Raw genomic sequence first — 22,619 nt, 5'->3', positions numbered from 1 at the left:
GATCTGTTTGGTGGCTTTAATACCCAAAAACAAAGATTACGTCAGTTTAGATTAGATTAAAAGACCTTTATTTCACTTGGACTTCACTACTTGATAACATTAGATGAGTCTCTATAGATTGATCACTCTTGATAGGAGGGTAAACAGACAGATTCATCCACATCTGACCTCAGAGTGCTCAGTGTTTCTTCATAGTTGATGTCAGCAGGACTGAGAGCAGCAATCATGGCCGTCCGAGAGTTTCCTCCTGAAACAAACAAACATTTAATCCTGTTGTTATTACCAACTCTTTTACATAAGCAACGGTACTCTTTGCCCTTAAATTACTTGTCTCGGTTGTACATGTAATCCAGATGCTAGTTGTCCTTGCACTCCTAATCCTTGTGCCAGCTTCGTCCTAACACTACTGTTAGTACTATAAACTTCTGTATTACTACTCTTTGCAAAGCTAGCTCTGTTGCTATACCCAGTACCACTAACGTATGTGTTTGTAGTACAAGTTCTAAAAAAAGCTAGTCTTCGTTCAATGCAACCAGTCTAGAAGCTTGTTCTGATCCTGCTACTGCAATGCCACTGGTCCTAGTACTAGTTGTACTAGTTGCTCTAGTTGTACTTACCCAGGTTCTCCTTCAGTAACCAAGTCAGAACAGAGTCTCTGTAGGGAATAAAATCACTTTTCCTCTTCTTACTGCTCTGCTGCAGAAATAAGAGATGAAGACAAGTCATTTTTCAGTTTAAACGTGATCAGGATCATCTTTTACTTTGTGCATTTTATGATATTAATAACTTGAGTGCAACGTTATTATTCATATAGTATGTGTACATATATATATATATATATATATACATATATATATATATATATATATATAATATGCGTATGCTGACGTACCATCTCGGCCAGAGCTGATATAACCTTCCCCAAGGTGGTCAGAGATTTGTTGATGTTCGCTCCTTCCTGTACACAAATGTACAATAAACATGAGTTCAGTTTAATAAATACTGAAGAGGTTTTAGTTTAGACAACCAAAGCACACTTGTGTGACCTCTGACCTTGAGCCGAGTTCCTTTTGCCCCCGAGGAGTCGGCTCGTTCGCTTCCAGCCAGATCGACCAGACTGATCTTACTGACCTGAAAACAAAGTCATCAGTTTTTAAGTCTGTGACCAAAAGTACTGATCATGAATGAACCAGGTCCTCAGCACACACACACACAAACACACCTTCTCAGTGTCCAGGCTGGTCATCTGGTCTCGTCGTTTTTGGGTGAAGACGATAGTGAAGACGGCGTGCGACCTGGATGATGTTTCATTCATGTTTGTGGCAGCAACCGTCCTGTAATCGATAATCAGTCAGCTGTAAATAATCAATCACTGACAGTAGGATCAGTCAGTTAATCAGTTGTTTCTTAATGTCATTACTGTTACACTAAGGCCTGGTGTCCATGTAGCGTTGATGAAGCATGGCGAATGGGTTTTGTTTCTATGACAACAATATCTTGACAACCACTCTAACCGCCGTTGTGTGATAGATTAGCATCGCCCCTCTGCTTTTTATTATCTACTTGTTTAACATTGTTTTGTTCACTATGAGCACCAACCGGAGGACCATCTAATATGTGATTGGCTGGCTGAAAGGGAGCGACAGCGATGACATCAACTAGAGAGGCTCGGAGATGTTGGCGCTCAGAAAAAAATGCTATATGGACGCTCAGGAGTCTTTAACCAAACGTCTTCTGGGTGATGTCATGGCATCTTTCCACTAGAAGAAGACTGACCGAGCTTTGTTGCCGGCGTCCATCAGGTCCCGGATGTCGGTGAATCCGGTCACAGCCAGTTTGGACAGATCCTCTACGTATGGCCCCAGGATGGGATGCTCCCGAACCCGCAGAGTCCCATGTGCGCTTGGGTTCAACAGATCCCGAACCCGCTCGCAGTAGATCTCCATGTAGGACACCTGGAGGCGGAGGAGACAACGGCGTTCAGCCAATCACGTCTTCACTGGAGGAATCAGTGTAAATGAACGGATGAGGGTGAGTTTACCTCCACAGAGTAAGTGAGGTCAGGATCGTCGTTTGCTCCTGTTCTCTGGAACAAGTCCTCACACAGCTGAGCACAGAGAAACAGGATTATTCTTCATATTCAGTCCATATAATGTCAAAAACATTCAATGTGTACAGAACAGAAGTTTGTTACCTGTGGTATGATCCCTTCCTGTCCAGGCTCCTGTTTGCCCATCATGGTGTAGCTCTTTCCTGCCCCCGTCTGACCGTACGCAAAAATACACACATTGTATCCTGGAAAAAACAAAATTTATTGGTCTTTTCTTCTGATATTCAAACTGAGAAAACATTTATCTTTAAACCTGCATTAGCTCATGTTTGTCCTCTAGTTTTCATCAGAAACAAGTCGTGAAAACGCAACTCTGACACATCATCACTGATTCCATGAAGATGTTTTAACCTGCTCCGGCTGTCAGTGAACAGAAAACTGCTCAGCCTGGCTCTATTTTCATTGGTCAAAATCAACGCCGACATCCTTGATGTTTCCGTTTCCCCTTCAGTCAACAGTCAACATGGATGAAGAGAGAGCAAGAGTGAAGATAAATCCACTTTTTAATCCCAAAAAGTTTAAAAAATAAACTCTGAGCTCTCCTCCCGCCGGTAAACGACTCCGGATCAGAGCAGTGCGACTCCTGCGGAGCTCCCCGCCGCTCTGCTCCATCCAGTCCTCCACACTGCTCGTAGTCAGTTGATATGTTGAACTTGTTAGCAAACAGTTGCTTATTTCCACATCCAGCAGTTCTGGAGCAACATTATGATTCATGTGGAGTCGTGTTTCTGTCCACCTGGTGAATGTGAGTCCAATATTCACTCTCTTTTAGCTGTTTTTACTCTCCACCAACTCCTGAGGAAAATATCTGGCTCTTTAGCTGCTAAATGCTCCACTATGGTGCTGAGCAGGTAGTGTACAGCAGCTTTTTTCAGCTTTTTTTCTGAAAACGACGCTATGAGACGCTGAGAGTGAACCAGAACAGTAAAGTTGCAGCCGGACAGATAAACAATGAGCTGAAACTCACTATAAAGCTCCGTAAAGCCGAGAGGAGCTGCAGAGTCTCTGATAATTCTCTGTAGGTTCATCACTACAAACCACAACCAACACATTACACACTGACACATCAGACTGAGTTATAGAAACATTAGAGATGCTTTCAAGTCCTTCATATCTGTTTTATACAAACAGACACAAAAATAAGTTCAAAATGCAAAAATCACATCTGAGAAGCTGAAACCAGAGAAAAAATTGGCACTTTTTCTTTCAGAAAATGACAAACGATTAATTGATAATTAAAACTACTGCAGATTGATTCCTCAGTTTCTTACTAAACCTTTCAAACTAATAACTAACAGCCTGGAAACACAGCGACACAGCGGAGAACAACTACACTCAACTAACAACCTTTTAGTCGGTTACACTTCAAACCTTTAACTTGTTTTCAATCAGATTCACAGAAACAAACACAAACCATGAAATTAATAATAAATAAATAATAACATTAACAAACACACACAGAGAAGCAACCAGGACTCTAACCTCTAACCCCAAACCCTAACCCTAACCCTAACCCTAACCCCAAACCCCTAACCCTAACCCTTAACTGTAACCCCAAACCCTAACCCCTAACCCTTAACTGTAACCCTAACCCTGACCCTAACCCTTAACCCCAAACCCTAACCCCTAACCCTAACCCCAAACCCCTAACCCTTAACTGTAACCCCAAACCCTAACCCCTAACCCTTAACTGTAACCCTAACCCTGACCCTAACCCTTAACCCCAAACCCTAACCCCTAACCGTAACCCCAAACCCTAACCCCTAACCCTAACCCCAAACCCCTAACCCTTAACCGTAACCCCAAACCCTAACCCTTAACTGAAACCCCAAACCCTAACCCCTAACCCCAAACCCTAACCCTTAACCCTTAACCGTAACCCCAAACCCTAACCCCAAACCCTAACCCTTAACCGTAACCCCAAACCCTAACCTCTAACCCTAACCCTTAACCGTAACCCCAAACCCCAACTGTAACCCCTAACCCTTAACCCTAACTATAACCCCTAAAAAAACCAAACAATGAGCTGAAACTCACTATTAAGCTCTGTAAAGCCGAGAGGAGCTGCAGAGTCATGCTTCATTTCAGATCAACAACTAGTTTAAATAGTTCTAGATGAGGTTCAGGAGTGTGTTTACGTTTTCCAGAATTAAATCTCAAAGAAAAAAACTGGACTCGCACTTTCAGACATCATCATCATCATCATCATCATCACTAATATCTGCAGCATCATTGCACAGATGATGACACACATGGCGTCATGTCTGAGTTCCTCGTTGTTCAGTGTTTGCAGTTCAGATCCAGGAGGTGATGTGGTTGAAATGGATCAGTGAACCTGGTCAGTGACTGTTTTTACCTTCGAAGGCGTGCAGCAGCATCTCCTCTCCGATGTCTTTATACACCTGCTTCTGACACGCAAAGCTGGGGTCATCAGGCTGCAGAAACACACACACACACATCAGGTTATTATTGATTGTGGGGGATTGGACGAGTGTTTTTTCCATGTTGTGTGTGTGTGTGTGTGTGATCACCGTTGTGTGTGACCAATAGGAATAGTCGAAGGTGAAGTTCTTGGCTCCATCTTTGGGCTGTTTGGGGTTGGAGATACCTGCAGAGACAAAGACAAACATTTATACTCTCCAGTGTAACTTCTAGGATCAATATTGATTATACTGGTTTCACAGGTTTATATAGAAGACGTGTAATCATATACACCGCAGCAAAAACAGTAAATGAATCAAAACGTTGGCGGGTGTTTTTCCGTTCTCACTTATTTATCACTGAGCAGCTGTTTCTTACCATAACTCCAAGCCTGGAGGTGAAATGTGTCACATGACCACAAATTCACAGGAAACGTGACTCAAAATACGTCAATCATTAACAAGTTCAGTGTATAAATATCAGTCGATGTGAGCGTGTTCAGACAGCGGCTAAAAACAGTTGCGCTGCAGCAACGTCTATTAATACACTGTGTGTGTGTGTGTGTGTGTGTGTGTGTGTGTGTGTGTGTGTGTGTGTAAATAGCAGCAGGTTCAAAGGTCACATGACTGGCAGAAGCATGCTGGGATCGCTGAGGCCCGTTTTAAACGCAGCAAACGTCTAACCCTCAGAGAGCGGAACAAGAGGCTGTTAGCATTCTTCATTAAAACCAATAGGAACTGTTAGCCTCGAGCTAACTGTGTGTGTGTGTGTGTGTGTGTGTGTCTTACAGGTAGTGTTTCCCTGCATCTGGATCACACACTTGGCGTTGCGTCCCGTCTCTCGGGAGTTGAACGGGCGAACTCGCACCGCCACCTTAACCGACGCGCCTGCCATCACTCAGCTCCGCCCACCCCACCTGAGGACAGCCAATCAGAGAGCAGAGTCAAGACACAGACAGAAAAATAAAACTAGACAACATTAAACTGATTGAAGTCAAAAAATAATAATAAAAAGAAAAAAAACTAACTTTTCTTGTTTTACACTAATTCTATAATTTTATATTAACAGATTATTTTATTTTACACTTCAGATTTTTACTGTATTTTTACTTTATTTCAATTTTTATCATATTAAATTTTATATTTTACACATTTTATTTTTTTCTAGTTTCTAATTAATTTTATTTTCTGATTAATTCTTTTTTTTTTACTGTTTTGATTTTTTAAAAATTATTCTTTAATAATCTTACTTTAATATTTACTTTTTAAAACTTTAATTAAATTCTCTATTAAACTTAATCAATTAATCTCAATTATTTTAACTGAAAAAAGTGTATTTTTGCATTTATTTATTTGAGGTTTATTTTCTGTATTTATTGTTCTCATAATTACTCAGATTTGTTTTACATTTTATTAATTTTTCTGTTTTTATAACAGATTTTTATTGTTTTACTTGTATTTTTTGTAGTTTTTTGTTTTTTCAGTTTAATTTTCTACCATAAAAACAACATATAAACTTTTTTTCAGCGTCTCTTTATTTTTCCATTCCTCTTCTTCCCTCCATTATCTCATCTCTCCTCCCTCCTTCTCAAACCGCTTCTCTCCTCCTCTTTCCACCTCTCCTCCCCTCTTTTTATGAGCTTCTCTCGTTCCCGCTCTTTTTTTCCTTCTCCTGGATGGATTTCCTCTTTTTTCCTTCTCCTCTGTTCCTCCTTTTGTCCCGTCTGTTATTCTTCCTTCCTTCCTTCCTTCCTTCCTTCCTTCCTTCCGTCCTCTCTCTCCTCTTTTCTTCTTCTCTCATTTTTCCTTCTCCTCCTTTTCTCTCCTCTCTTCCTACATCCTGTTCTTCCGTCTCTTCTCTCCTTTACCTCCTTTCCTCTTCTCATTTCATCTTCTCACATCTTTTTCTTCCTCTTCTCGTTTTTCTTTAATCTTTATATCTCTTTATTTCTCTCCTCTCTTCTTCTCTTCTCGTTACTCTTTTTCTTTTTTTTTCCATTCATGACGGCTCTCTTAAACTAAACCTCCCCCCTTCATTCTTTCCTCCTCTTTCTTTCTCATTTCCACATTTTTTCCTCTCTCTCTCTCTCCTTTCACATTCCTGTCCTGTTATGTGTTTTTGCCGTCGCCATGGAAACCACAGCTGTCTCATTTTCACCTGTATCTCTCTCTCTTCTTCTTCTTCTTCTTTTATTTCTGTCGTCTCTCTTTCTTTCTCTTCATTCTTTCATTCATCTTCTCTCTCTCTCTCTCTTTTTTTTTGGGTCTTTGTCACTGTATGTCGAACGCCCCTGCCTCAGGCCTATTACCACACACACACACACACACACACACACTACAGCCTCCTGGGAAAACACCTTGTCAGATACTGTTACTGTGTGTGTGTGTGTGTGTGTGTGTGTGTGTGTGTGTGTGTGTGTGTCAGTTAAACAAGCAGTCAGCAGGTTATTGATCAGCCTGTCAATCATCTATGAGACGGCGTCTGTCCAATCAGAGGAGACTGATCGCAGAGACAGAAGGCTGCCATCGTGTGACTGATCAGCTCTCTGATTGGTTATCAGCGTGTGTGCGTGAGACGGAGACTGATCTGTAATTTAAACTATGATGACAAATATTCTTTAACGTCTTTTGTTTCACGACGAGACAAAAACTTAAATAAAAATAAACTTCTGAAATCATCAGCTGTGAAAATGTGCAGGCAGCACACACACGTTTATAAAAAGCTAAGCTAACGTAACATCATCAAGCTAACGTAACTTTCAGTCGGCCATCTAGACGAAGGTTTAGATCTTTCCTGCTGCTGAAAGATCTAAACCTTCGTCTAGATGTTCACTAAACAAATATCAGGTAGCTGTGCTAATGCTAATGCTAACAGGAGAGTCAGTCTGTATGGATTACTGCAGAGCAGTTTCACATGGACAACGCTAACCTGTAACCATGGTAACAGGACACACAGCTGATGATGTCTCGTTTACTGTCACGTTCGACACAAGAAAACTTAAAATTCTCACATCTGAGAAGCTGAAACCAACAAATGTTTTTTCTTTAAAACTAAAATGACTAAAATGACTAAAATGAGTTTTAGTAAAACTGAAAATCAAATCACTAAAATTTGACTTTAACTGATAAAAGTTTTTGGTTAAAGACTAAAACATGTTTATTTTAGTTTTGGCAGATGAGGTCAGGTTTTTGAGGTCGGTTCCAATATTGATAACTGAGAGTTTAATAAATCTGATAACGTTTTATCAGCCGATTTTAATTTTCTTAACACAACAAATAAAATAAATATTTTGATGAGATTCCTTTGAATTATTTTTTCAGAACAATTGCAACTGATTGAAATGTGACGTTTTATAAAACCTAAAAAACTACAGTAACCAGCTGATTTTAAAAATGAAACTATATGTTTGTTAAGTTTTACACCTTCAGCAGGAACCAATCAGCTTTGAGCTACAGACAGTAGAATTATATATTTGTGAATAAACACATTGTAGTGACTTGATTTCGACCAAAACAAAACCGAAGCCACAGTGAGGGGCTGTTACCGGGACATGTAATTGACGCGTCGTCATGCGGCGGCTCCATGTAGTAAATCAAACATCCTCGGACTTGCGCTTCCTTCAGATGTGTTTATTTATCACCGTGCACCACTAAAGCATTTGCTATTCATACACTTACATCTATAACTTGCATGAAAACAACAAAAAAGGCTTAAAGATTAGCCTCTAAACGGCGGTCAAAAAAACTGTGCTTCTCCCGGTAAGCAGCACACCTGAGGAGTAATTGCCTCTTCTTCTACATATACATTTCCGTACGCTGCTGCTCAACACGCCACCTACTGTGGCAACCAGGGAGTAACCTTAACACAGTTTTAGATACAAACGGCTCTAACACACATAAAAGTTGATATTTTATCAAAACCCGACAGTTCTAGTTAAGATGTGTTAAATGCTTCTTAAGAACATGACGACATTCTGCAACAACCTGCACGTTCACAACAACAACAACAACAACAACAAGCTCAGCATCTTCACACACAAATATCCAAATGAACCAGCGACCGCCGTCACAGCTCATGATGTCATCACACAGGTGATTTATCACGTTGAGGGTTGAAGACGAAACGATGAAACTAACGGTGGATGAAACACGTCAGAGAACAAAAAATAAACAAAAACATTTTGCTTTAAATGTGTGAAGTCTGATTGACGAGTATTGAATCATTTCCTGTTCCTGTAAATGTTGATTTCTTGTCTTCTAACTGCAAATATGATCGATTGATTGATCTGCAGATATTCAGTTTATTATCATGTTTGACACTTTAGAGAAGCTGCAACCAGCATTTTAGTTTTTCTTTAAAAAAATGACTAAAACGATTATTTTGATTATCTAAATAGTTGTTGATCGACTATCATTGCAGCTCTGATAAACCGTATCCTATAAATATGAGTGTATTGATTAGTATACAGCTTCTATATTAATCAGCTGGTATTTTAATAATCAATTCATCATTTTAGTAGTTTTTAAAGTAAAAATGCTCCAAACTTTCAGGTTCCAGCTCCTGAAAATTGGAGGATTTGCTGCTTTTATGTGTCGTATATGACAGTAAACTGAAAACTGATCCTGCAGATCTACATTCTTGGTTCAACTCTTAGCTGCTGTGACGTTATTGATTATATATATATAATATTATATAATGTGGTTAAAAACAACCTGATGTGTCGTTGCTCCACCTGGACTCAACTATAGGATACTCGTCGTTACGATACTCCGCTGCTACTTGTTCTGACTCCACATGATTACTTTTATTAACAATTTAGTCTATCAGTCGTTCTTTATTGTTTCCTCACAGCTCAAGCAGATGTATTAAAATGTCCTGTTTTGTCCAAACAACAGTCCAAAACCTCAAAATATTCAGTTTAATTTCTGATCCGACACATAAAAGCAGTAAATCCTCAAATTGGAGGAACTGGAATCTGAGAGTTTGGAGCATTTTTACTTCAGAAATGACTAAAATGATGAAACAATTATCAAAATACTGGCTGATTATTTACGTTGCAGCTTTATTCAACATGCAAGAAGCAAAATGTTACGTGTTGACTAAACAAAAGCAGCTGAACTAAAAAAAACCCATCAAAATAAAGAGTTTAAATCAGGAAGTTTCTGATTAAAGAAGTCAAAACCTTCATGAATGACACCAAACGTTTGAGAGAGTCGGCCTCGAGTCTCTGCTTCATCACTTTATTCAACCAGTGGAACTAAATGTGTTAAAGTTCAACCAGGTAACGGCTCATTACACAGCAGCTTCCCGTCTGTCTTAGCACCATATTTCATGTAATTACAGCTGCTGCTCTGCACGACGGCCCCTGAAAGCTGTTTCCTCAGAACAACACGTCACCGTTAGACATGGAAGGAAACAATCCGCAGCCTTCGTTCCAGAGTTATGAGGCTTCAGCCGTCTGATCGAGTCTGTTAACGGCTTTTTATTACTCAGGACGAGTTCAGAGGAAACTTCTAAGTCAAGTCAAGAGTTTTTCTTCAGTCTGTTTTCAAACATATATTTATATTTAATATATTTTTTTATATTTTTCTGGTGTCTTCTGAAACAAACAAATGACTTTCCTCAAGATTTTACACATGAAACAATGGGTCGTCCATATTCTCTGTTTTATATCATTATATAATCCCAACCCTTAACCCCTAACCCTAACCCCAACCCTTAACCCCTAACCCTAACCCTAACCCTAACCCCAACCCTTAATCCCTAACCCTAACCCCAACCCTTAACCCCTAACCGTAACCCTAACCCTAACCCCAACCCTTAATCCCTAACCCTAACCCCAACCCTTAACCCCTAACCCTAACCCCAACCCTTAACCCCTAACCGTAACCCCAAACCTTAACCATTAACCCTAATTCCAACCATTAACCCCTAACCCAACCCTTAATCCCTAACCCTAACCCCAACCCTTAACTCCTAACCGTAACCCTAACCCCAACCCTTAACCCCTAACCCAACCCTTAACCCCTAACCCTAACCCCAACCCTTAACCCCTAACCGTAACCCCAAACCTTAACCATTAACCCTAATTCCAACCCTTAACCCCTAACCCAACCCTTAATCCCTAACCCTAACCCCAACCCTTAACTCCTAACCGTAACCCTAACCCCAACCCTTAACCCCTAACCCAACCCTTAATCCCTAACCCTAACCCCAACCCTTAACCCCTAACCGTAACCCTAACCCTAACCCCAACCCTTAACCCCTAACCCTAACCCCAACCCTTAACCCTAATCCCAACCCTGTTTTATATCATTATAAACTAAATATCTTAAATTGACAGTTTTTCATTACTTTTTGACATTTTAATCTAACAATCGATCAACAGCAGATTAATCAGCAACAGTTTTCATAATCGATCAATTGTTTAATTTTTCAAGCAAAAAGCACCAAACATTCACTGGTTCAAGACTCTAAATGTTAGAATTTGTGTCTTTTCTTGCTCTTATAAAACTGTACAGTTTATATTTGGGGGGGTTTTCTGTTTGGACAAAATCAGACATTTGAGGACGTCACCTCAGACTCCAGGATGTGTTTTATTGATCACATGATTAAGATGAATCGATAATAAAAAACAATCATCAGTTGCAGCTCTACAGAGATCTTTACAGGAGCCGGTTGTGTCTATCAGCTGTGAAAACAGACACAAACACACCGAGTTCAAAGAGCTACGTGGAGCCTGATCACCACAGAAGAAGAGCAGCGCCGTCATCACCTGAACTAACAGTCAACAGGAAGTGCAGGTCTCTAAAAAATCTGGCAAATTCTTTGTAGATTTTCTGGCTGATCTTCCGGCAGCTTTGAAGGACGACAACTACATCAAATTCAAGCACTTTTCAAGGTGTATTTTCAAGCTTTACCAGCACCTACAGCTGTGGTAAATCATATATATATGCAGTCAAAATGATTATTTCACTTCTTCATCACATTAAATCAGATGTTATTGTGCTATAAACTACCAAAAAAAAACAAAGTTTCAAGTTTCAGAATGTGTCACCGACCCAGCGATTTACTATGTTTCAAGTACTTTATTCAAAATTCAAGCACTGGATTTCCAGCACCCCTGGGACCCTGGATTTGTATGTTCCTCATTCTTATTACTGTGTTATTAACTCGTCTAATTACTGAGTTTATAGTGACGCTGCAGCTCTAGAAACAATATTTCGTTATAAACAAATAAAACATGTATTCATTTATTTATTTTTGCACAGTAGAGTATCGATAAAGTACTTAACAGATGAGAGCAGTAGTATCGATGAACTAACATATTCCATCCCTATAAGTGTTTAAATCAATATAATACAGTAAAAAAGCAACAAATCTAACCCTAAACCCAACCCTTAACCCCTAACCTTAACCCCAACCCTTAACCCTGATCCCAACCCTTAACCTCCACCAGTAACCCTAACCCTAAACCCTAACTCCAACCCCTAACCCTAACCCCAACCCTTAATCCCTAACCCTAAACCCTAACTCCAACCCCTAACCCTAAACCCAACCCTTAACCCCTAACCGTAACCCTAACCCTAAACCCTAACCCCAACCCCTAACCCTAAACCCAACCCTTAACCTCTACCAGTAACCCCAACCCTTAACCATTAACCCTAATCCCAACCCTTAACCCCTAACCCTACCCGTAACCCCTAACCCTAATCCAAACCCTTAACCCTTAACTCCTAAACCTAAACCCTAACCCTAATCCCAACCCTTAACTCTAACCCCAACCCTTAACCCCTACCAGTAACCCTAACCCCTAACCCTAAACCCAACCCTTAACCCCTAACCCTAATCCCAACCCCTAACCTCTAACCCTACCTAAACTCAGGAAGAGAAACTTCATAAAGGGGAAACAAACTGACGTCATTTTGTCCATTGCTGCCTGTGGGCTGCAGATTTTTGTCCCATCAGTAATTTGTTAAAACAGACTTGAAAAACCTGAAGTGATCCTTTAAAGAAGATGTGAGATCCTCCGAGGGGACGCTTACAGGAAGTGACATCATTCAATCAAAACAGCAGAAACACAGTGGGTTGAAAATGTTTTTTTTTTTTTTTAAAATGAGTCCTTCCCACCGCTGAGCGAGTGTTTGTTCTGTCAACACAGAAACACACACACACGGACAAGATGGTGGAGACAGATACTGGATTGTACTCTAATCTTACTGTGTGCGTCGAGGTGAACAAGCAGCCTGCATACCGCAGACCACGGGCAGAAACGCTGACATCACAGCACAGGCATCCCAACACACACACACACACACACACACACACACACACTCATAGTTACTCAGTGTCTGGTTGAACAGGCCCGGCTAGTTTGAAAGCTGCTATTGGCCAAACTAACCAGCTGTTTAAACAGACTGTTAGCAAAGACAGAAAGACGTTTTTTCCAGCTTCAAAAAAAAAAAAAAAAAAGAAAGAAATTCCAGTCGACGTCGCGGTTCGTTGCGGCTCACATCCTTCATCTCACAGCTAAAACCAGCTGGAGACTCTTTTAGCCAACACGCTACACTTCCTGCTCTCAGCCAGGAATTACACAACCGGCGAGAATATGGAAACAGACGAAGTCAACCAGACTGCAGACGCACCACGACGTACAAATACAATCAGCCTTCCCCCTGAATCCGTCTGGGAGCAGAGACTCCCAAACCAGAGGTACCAGTCCCCCCCCCCCCCAGAGGAAGCAGCTCAACCCACTTAAATAGAGATTATAATCTGATTTTAGAGACTAGATCCACATATTGATCAGACAGAGAGCTGATCCTGAGCGCGACCCTCACAGCTCTGACTGATTCTTCTTCAGTGGTTCCGAAACCAGAAGGGCCCTTAAAAACCTCAGACTCGCTGCGCGTCAGTGGGGTTTTATTTGCCAGTTTGTCAGGAAATCTGCAGCACGTCAGTCTGTAGCCAATATGGCTGCAATGATCAGCTGATTAATCAATTAGTTGATTGAGAAAATAAGTGCAATTATTTTGTTAATAGTTTCATCGTTTCAGTCATTTTTGAAGTTTTCCAACTTCTTCTTCTCTTGGTTTTTTCGGTGGTCATTCTTCCTCTTCTGCCTGTAAACACTCGTCTGTTGGTCCGGATTGATTATTGATCAGCAGTGAACACACATGTGATTGATTATTGATCAGCAGTGAACACATGTGATGACTGTGGTCTGATTGGAGTCGTGAGGACAAACTCACTACAGAGACAGAGTTTAGTTCCCATGTGTAGGCCTCTCTGGAGGAATGTGATAATGAATGGTGTTCATACCACACACACACACACACACACACACACACACACACACACACACACAGAGCTCAGCCCTTCCTATGGTAATGTACACAACATCAAACACACACACAGACACACACACACAGCTAAAGATAGCCATCAGCTCGACCCGACGCCCAGTTTGTAAAGAACATTTGAGTCAGACTGACAGACAGTGAACGTCTACGTCCTGATCACATGACATCCGCCACGTGCTGCCTTTAGGAGCGGTGGGAAATCTGCATGACGAGCTCAACCTGTACACGTATGACTGGTACTGGTCTCGAAACGGACCCGCGGTAAACCCGCCCGAACCTGAGAGAACACAGGCAGCAGCACGATGAGCTATTGATTAATGCGATCGATTAACAAGCAGCTGCGGTGGAATAAGAAAGAGCAGCAACATAATAATAATGATGATGCGGTAAACTGGTAAACTGGTAAACTGGTAAACTGGTCTGATATTTCCAGCTTTCACAGCATCAGCGTGAACATGTGAGAAGATGCTAATCTGCTGCAGAGCTAAATGCTACAGCTAGATGCTAACTCCTGTTTCCATCACAAAGCCGGAGACTCGACGGACAGGTGTGAACTGCAAGGCGAAGGTCAGGTGACCAGCCGGGGGGGGGGCAGGGGCAGCCATGCTAGCACTACAGCTAGCTAGCTAACCTGCTAGCATGTTTATGTTTATGCGTGGATGTCTTTAGGAGAGCAGTTCACTGCTGTGACTGCGGGTCTGATGATGCTGTTTTGTGAGTTTTTGAATCAAAAACAAATAAATATAAATAAAACAGACATGTTTCCGTAGCAACTGATTGTTGAAAATCACGTTTGGAACATTTGAAAGTGACTTTATATGATTCTGTGATAATACAAATGTAACAAAGAAACTGGAGCGTCGCTTTGAATAAAAGGATTCAAAATGTAATTAACTAAAAGTTACGTTTACATGAATATTCATACTTCAAATCTTCAGATTATTTCTGTCACTGTTTTTACATTTTAAATGTTTTGTTCAAATCAAACTTTGTCAAAACTAATTAGAGTTGAAAGAATAAAGATGTTGTGTTTTATTCTTCTTCTTTGATTACTTTCTACCAAACGGCCTTGAGCCGTCACATGACCCTCGCCTCGCAGGTCACGGCGCTCCGCTGGAAGTTTAAACCTCAACGCTAACAGGTGGAGCCTTCGGGAGACTTTCTGCAATGTGGACGTTTTTGGAGTCAGAAGCAGTTTAACATTCCTCACCTGGAGGAACGTTTGCAGAGATAACAGAGGAAACACACACACACACACACACACACACACACACACACACACACACACACACACAGGCCTGTCATAATGGAGTTACTGAGTGGGAGGAGATATTTTAGGCTCCACTAGTTCTGGTAATAATAGTCTTAATTTTTCCCACAGACACATGTCACATGACTCTTTGGATCAACATGAAACTCTTCTGGTTTAAACCATCCAAACAACAACATATGTTAGAAAATATCTGGTTCTTTGAAAAAAAAAAAAAAAGCTGAAGATTTGTGAACATAAAAGCTTTAAAGCAGAACTACAATTCCCAAGGTGCATTTCACAGCCAGAAACTACAAATACAGATCATAAAACTAAGTCACATGCTCTGATAACTGCGAGCCCAGAGTTCATATTTACAACCGCAGATTAAATCAAGTTTATTTTCAGATTCTGGGTGAATTCTGGATGAGATCCAGCTGTGTTTTGTTCTGACATGCAAACACAGCTTCGTCTCCACAGCAACAGCAGCAGCTGAGGCTCATGGGTATTGTAGTACTGCTCACATATATTACAACAGAAAAAAACATGAGTTGAAATAATTCAAACTGGTGTCCAGAACGTGAACATAAATGAGTCCTGAGTTTCTACATTCAGTAACAATGAAGATAAAGTTTAAAGAAATATTTAAAAATGTGAAAACAGAACGAGGAAAAACACTGCTCCGTACGAGGGAGGTGGTTCAATCTCTCCTTATCAATTTTTTTCTGGGTGTTGCCTAATAACATCGGGGCAGAATCCAAACAACATGGAGCTAAAAATACACAACACACACTCACAGATTGCTGAGATGCCTGCTGGGAGCAGCTTTAGCCACACAGGCTAACTTTAGAGAGCGAGACATGAACAGTGACTGCATCTCTGACTCTCTGCCTCTAAAAGCTGCTCCGACGCTCATTATCGAAATCAATCTGTCGGCGCAAATATATGAGACAGCGTCTAAAATAGTGCTGTCTAGTAGTTGATAATCATTTATTCATTTATTTACATATAAATGAACATCTGTTACATTCAAGTTCACACACTGCTGATTCAACCAATCACTGCCGAGTAAATCTCTCTCTGTATTTCTCAGTATTTATAGAGTTTTTCATCTGGTGTCTGTGGTGACATTCCCGCCCGGCCTGACTGGTAGTGACGCCTTTAAGTCAACCAGCAGTGATTGGTTCGTCAGAGCTAACGGGGGGAGCAACAGTAGGATAGGAGCGCGTCGCTACGGCGTCCGTCACAAACACGTCAACAGTGTTTGTGTAATTACTGTCACTGCTAGAGGGGGGGTCGGTGGGGGGGGGCAACAGTCCTGAACCGCAGTGTAAGATTTAGACGGATCAATTGGCAGAAGTAGAATATAATATTCATAAATATGCAGGGCACTAAATTAGCAAAAGCCGGCAGCCAAACGCTGGTAAAATACGGAAGTCGCTGTCGTAACAGTAGTCTTTTGATTGGTTGGTAAAATTTAAACATTTACTAAACATTTGGCTGGTGGACAGAAAAGTTAATTTTGCATCCTATAAGTATGTTTTAATTAGCGTTTAATCACCTGAATATAACAATGGTTGTGTTTTCGTTAATTAGAATGAGCCCTTTATATCTACAGAGGGAGCAGGTCGTCTTCCACAGAGGCCGCCATGTTGCACCGCCATGTTTCTACAGTAGCCCAGAGCAGACAAACCAAACACTGGCTCTACAGAGGGACTTTTGCTGCGTTTTTCACAAGTTTCGCAGGTTCTCCTACACGCTCGGAAGGGGAGGAGGATTCATTTGGTTGATATGTGTAACCTCGCCGCTAGATGCTACTAAATCCTACAGATTGCACCTTTAAAAATCAATAAAAACACCAATTATTCTCCGTTTGAAAGCTTCCACCATTTTTTTGTTTTATATCCAAGTAAACTGAACATCTTTGAGTTTTTGACTGTTTTCTCTGACAAAAAAAAAGCAAAGAAAAGAACGAAATAACTGATTAAAAATGTCACTTTGAAACACTGATTATTTTCTCACATAATTAATTACAGACGTCTGATCTGTGGTCTCTGTTGACGCCTTTAAAAAACTGCTTAAGATTCATTTATTCAAACTTCTCATTTCATACTGTTTAGAGTTTGAATTTTGTGTGTTTTTAAGGTCCGTTTTTGTTTATATTTTAATGTTTGTTTCTCTTATATTGTACTATTTTTATGGTCTTATTTCTTTAACAGTTTTACTCTGCTGTGTGAAAGCTGCTATATTAAATAAACTTTATCTAATTAAATGATTGTTTGATATGTGAAACGTCAAAAAGAAGTGAAAACCGTCCATCACAACTTCCCAGAGTGACGTCCTTGAACTGCTTATTCTACCAAAAAAAATCATAAATGACGAAAACAAGCAGTAAATCCTCATATTTGAGAGGCTGAAACTGTTTAAAAAGGACAAAAACTACTAATCGATAAGCAAAACAATATCAGATAAACTTTCTTTCCATCTAATTATCAATTAATCGACTGATAGTTGCAGCTTTAATGGACAGAAACCACCTTTAAACTGACTGAAACTAGAATTCACTTCATGAAACCTGATGAAAGTTGATATTTTATTACCATTTTTAAAAGTGTAAATTAATTTAAACAGCAAGTTTATGAACTATCACAACATTAACTGCTTTATAATATACTTTTAATTTTTTTTTTTTTTATTTATATATGTTTTAATGTTGTATATGTGAGACTGTGTTTATTCGGGATTATTGATTCTTGATTGATGATCTGATTTTGATAAGTTAGTTATAAATAACTATAATTTGTAGTCAACTAAATTAAATCAATTACACCTGTAAAAACTACATTAAGTGTATTTATTTGTATAAAAGGTGAACAAAATGGATTAAAGTGTTTAATTTATGTGAATTTAACATTAATCAGGTTAACAACACGTTATTAGAGTGTAATATAATATAATAATGTGTAATATATTTATTACCGGAGATGACTCACCTCTACCTGACCGGAGGAAACGGTGAATCTCGTGGAGGCCACGCGCTGGTCCGCTCACACGGTCCCCATCAGAAAAACAAAACAAACAAACAAACAAACAAACCGGGCAGATGGGCCGGTCCGCCGGTGACACAGCCGTGTTTCTGGTTCCGGTGAGGGGCCTGTCGGTACCGGGACACACACACGGACACAGAAAGTTGGGTGGGGGCGCTGCTGTGTCACTCACACACACACACACACACACACACACACACACACACACACACACACATACACACACACACACACACGTTGAAGAAAAGTTAAAACTCACTTACGTCGGTTTCCTCCGGTGTAACGGCGGCGGTGGCAGCTGCTTCCCAACTTTTCACGGGGCTGACGTCACCGTCCGGTAAATTTAACCGTCGGAGAAAAGAGTTAAAAAGTGAAACAAAATGAAGGAAAGTTGCGGCCCGCTGCTGGCTGGCAGGCAGGCTGGTGAATCACGGCAAACTCGGTAATCCGGTGTCTGTCCGGCCCGTTGGCCGCTTCTCCCGCTGCTGTCCGGGGGGGCAGTTTAACGGTGAAACGGGTGTTAACGGAATTTTCTAAAAGGAAAATGGAGTTTTAAGAAAGGAAGAGGAAAGAGAAGAGAGGGGGGAGAGAGGCAGAGAGGCTGGCCGGTGGCCTGGCCGCGCGGCGGGTGTGTGCGTGTGAGTGCGGGCGCGTCCCCGTGACGGAGGAGGCAGCCAGTCAGCCGGCAGCTCCGCCGCTCGAGCCGCACATGGCCCCGCCCAGTCCCGCTGCCCCCCCAGTCCCCCTCCAGCGGGGTGACCGCTGCTCAGACACAGACAGACGTCTCACTCTGACACGATTTACCAGGATGTTTCCAGAAAACTATGATTTATATGTTGTAACTTATTAGCTAACAAGCTAGTTATCGGTCCAGTTGAGTTTAGTCGACGCACAGTTTTGTCATTTTTTTTCTAAATTCTTTATTTTCAAACGAGTTCAACATTTGGTGTATAAAAGCAAGCTTTTTATTATAAAAATACTGAGCAGAATCTCACAAGAGAATTATGGTTCTAAAAAATGGCTGCTTATGTAGCACTTTTATCCAAAACGCTTTACAACGTTTCTGATACTAACCCACCCATTCAACAGATTCAGAACAGATTCAAAAAATAGTAATAACGGAAAAACACATGCATACATGAAAATAAAATTGTCTTTACCACCATTTCATAATATAAAAATAAAAGAAAATGAAAAGAAATTCTTTCTGCTTGTATCTGGTTAAAAGTCAAGTTAGGGCAAAGCCTAGCAGTTTGCCAGCTGTTAGCTCCAATGCTAACTGCTACTGAAACCACTATGCGTTTACTTTACATGTCTATTTCTACACCTGTTGAATAAATACGATACAACATTTACTGTATATAAGACAGACAGCTGTGGAACTGTTGGAAGATTGATTTCTTTTCCACTTTGGATGAAGCTAAGATAGCAGTTTCCACCTTCCTCCATCCCTTGTGCTAAGCTAGGCTAAACACCTGTTCCTTTAAAGCTGCAGTCTGTTATCATAATTGATATTAAAAACGAGGCGAGGTGGGGAACTTAAATGCAAAGTTTTAATGTAAGAATAAAAAAAGATAGAGTTTGATGACGTCGTGAAGTAGCATGGGATCATGGGAGTTGTTGTCTTCATTGTTAAACAACCCCCACTGCCATTGATCTGACGTGACTAAGAAGAAGAAAATATGAGGCAAAATCATGTTCACACACGAGGTAATGTATTAAAGTTATATGTACATTATGTCATTTCATTCTAATGAAATAGCCACAAGTAACGTTAGCTAACATAATGTTCCCCGAAAGTTATAGCAAGTAGAGGGGTAAGCCATTCACAGGTGACCAAATGAAATGGATTGTTACCTTAATTACAATGACAAATTTTTCTGGGTTTGAATATTGTTGGAAACATTTGGAATAATGAAAGTACACAACTCAACAAAACATATAACATAGGTCTGGTCATTTTTAGACATTTTAATGTGGAAAAGTTATATATTATGTCTTTAAAGCTGGAACATGCTCTGGTATGTTTTATATTTTGAATTAAAATATCCTAATTTTGATTTGATATGTCACAATTCTGACTCACTAGCTCATAATCTTGACTCACTATGTTATAATTGTCCACTCAAAAAGTCATCTATTTTTAGTGTCAAGAATTTTTCAAGCCAAAGTGTCAAATATTCTTTGGTTCAAGCTTTTCAAATGTCACGATTTGTCACATATGACAAGGGTCCAGGTGTCATTTAGGAACATCCAGATGTAGTTGAGGAGGGTCCAGGTATCGTTGAGGAGGGTCCGGGTGTTGTTTAGGAACATCCAGGTGTAGTTGAGGAGGGTCCAGGTATCATATATGACAGAAAGTCAAACATTTTTTTGACTGTTTAGGCAAACAAACAAGTGACTTGAAGACATCACTATGGGCTCTTAGAAACTATTTTTATTGACTAAACAATTAATCGAGTAAATGATTAGCAGGTAATTTGATAATGTCAGTTATCTTTAGTTGGAGCCCGAAAACAGAATATTAGGAGGATATTCTTTGATAAGTCATACATGAATTACGAATAGTACTTTTACAAATTAGTCATCTGTGCTAGTAATCACAAATTAATCATTCTTGCACACAATTTGTACCCCGAAATGCCACTTTAAAGTACTTACATTTTCTATAATATCTATTTTAATGTTTGGCCACTCTCTGAAATCCTAGTTGTATTTTATGGTTTCATATTTTCTGCTCACCTGTGAAGCACCTTGTGAAAAGCGCTAAAGAAAAAAAAAGTTTACTTACTTACTCGAGTAGATCATCTATTTAAACACAGACGATCTTTGTTTCCATGTCGCCGCGCGTGACGTTCCAGTGGAACCGGAGACACGCGCGTTCACGCACAGGATGTTAAAGGAGCAGTCCGTCGTTTTCACACGCTGAAGGGTCATCAGCTGTGGTCGCACTGTTGTTACTGATGTTAAACTCAGTCTGTCCTCGTCCAATAGGAGCCTGACTTACTGGTCTGAGCAGCCAATAGGAGGGCAGACAGACAGACAGACAGACACACAGACAGACAGCACTCTCTCTGTGTGTGTCAGGTAAATAAGTTTTCATCACCTTCATTTCTGTCTGTGTGTTTAGTCAACGTCAAACATCACGAGTGGCTGAATGTGTGTGTCTGTGTGATGTCTGTAGATGAAGAGGGGGTAGGGTCAGGAAACACCTGGAAGTCAGGAAGCACACACACACACACACAAAGAAACAAGTGTTTTCTTTTTTTCTTTTTGAAAAGCTGTAAAACTGAACCATAAAATAAGTTTCAGTTTCTTCATAATGATTGTCTCGTCTGACCTTTGACCTCCCTGTGACTTACAGATAAGCGGGGTGTGATTTGTCCACACTGTCTTCCTTTAGGAATGACTGGATGATGTAATGATTCAGAGGTCAGGGGTCAAACTGACATGTTGAGATTTTCACTCTCTCTCTATTGTCCTGCAGGCTCAAAGGAAATACCCATGATTCATTGCGCTGTGATATTATTATAAAGTTAAGTGTGTGAAGGTTCAGTGTTTAAATCAGAGCTGTTGCCCCCTCTGCTGGACACTACTGCACATTACAGCATGACACTCACACTAACGCTACTGTTGATAGTATGACATCTAATGATACTACTGTTTAAGGCTACGACTAATGATTAATTTCATTGTTGATTTATCAGTCAATTATTTTCTCAATTAATCTATTAGTTGTTTGGTCTATACAACATCAGAAAATGGTGAAAAATGTCAATCACTGTCTTCCAAAGCCCAAGAACAAAGTCATAAAAGACTCAAGAAACTAAATATATTCACATTTAAGGAGTTGGAACCGGAGAATTTCAGTATTTTCTCTTTAAAAAAAGACTCAAAATGATTAATTGATTATCAAAGTAGTTGGCGATTAATTTTTTGTCAATCAACTAGGCGATTGATCGACTAATCATTGTAGCTCTCCTCTGTTACTGTTAATACTGCTGGTCGTGGCGAGGGGGGAGTGAGGTGAAGGACCGTAGCCAGGTGCTTCACATACAACATAAAAGGCATTAAGACAAGATATAAAGTAAACACAAGACACATTTATATTGGATTTAAAAGAGTCAAATAAAATAGAAGATAAAATTATGCTGAAACACAACAAAACAGGAGGATAAGTGTTTCAAAATATCACACTCAGTGGACAAGGGTGCTTGTTGGAGTCACGACAACCGAGGGAAAACTCCAAAGGCCCAAATGCACTGAAAGCGTCTGATGGCGCATTTTGAAATACAGCTATTGTATTAAATGGCTGAATGCGCACCATAAGTGTTATGAGGAGCATCAAACTGCCAAAAGCGCCTACTTCGACCTTGTTTCGATTTTCGGAGCGTTAAATGAGGATGAGAGAGAGAGAGAGACAGCACGACGGT

At 40.3% G+C, this 22,619-nt stretch overlaps 1 protein-coding gene across 2 annotated transcripts in view; it reads right to left on the bottom strand.

Annotated features, from left to right (window-relative positions):
• kif1ca (kinesin family member 1C, a) overlaps positions 1 to 18,837 on the bottom strand; it is a 35,576-nt gene extending 16,739 nt beyond the window's left edge. The window contains exons 1-13 of one of the 2 annotated variants that reach the window (XM_067580260.1): positions 18,446 to 18,837; positions 18,133 to 18,293; positions 5,320 to 5,447; positions 4,642 to 4,718; positions 4,467 to 4,545; positions 2,195 to 2,295; positions 2,042 to 2,107; positions 1,777 to 1,955; positions 1,223 to 1,334; positions 1,054 to 1,131; positions 893 to 958; positions 618 to 696; positions 169 to 247 (exon numbers count right to left, since the gene is read on the bottom strand). In XM_067580260.1, the coding sequence (XP_067436361.1) occupies positions 169 to 247; positions 618 to 696; positions 893 to 958; positions 1,054 to 1,131; positions 1,223 to 1,334; positions 1,777 to 1,955; positions 2,042 to 2,107; positions 2,195 to 2,295; positions 4,467 to 4,545; positions 4,642 to 4,718; positions 5,320 to 5,425 (1,022 nt within the window). In that variant the 5' untranslated portion in view covers positions 5,426 to 5,447; positions 18,133 to 18,293; positions 18,446 to 18,837. The remainder of the gene's footprint in view (positions 1 to 168; positions 248 to 617; positions 697 to 892; positions 959 to 1,053; positions 1,132 to 1,222; positions 1,335 to 1,776; positions 1,956 to 2,041; positions 2,108 to 2,194; positions 2,296 to 4,466; positions 4,546 to 4,641; positions 4,719 to 5,319; positions 5,448 to 18,132; positions 18,294 to 18,445) is intronic. The other variant, XM_067580259.1, reaches the window with a different exon arrangement.
• Between the last annotated feature and the right edge of the window lie 3,782 nt (positions 18,838 to 22,619).

This window comes from Thunnus thynnus, chromosome 22, assembly GCF_963924715.1.
Source record: "Thunnus thynnus chromosome 22, fThuThy2.1, whole genome shotgun sequence".
Lineage (NCBI taxonomy): Eukaryota > Metazoa > Chordata > Actinopteri > Scombriformes > Scombridae > Thunnus > Thunnus thynnus.
This window is presented reverse-complemented; position numbering and strand designations above follow the sequence as displayed.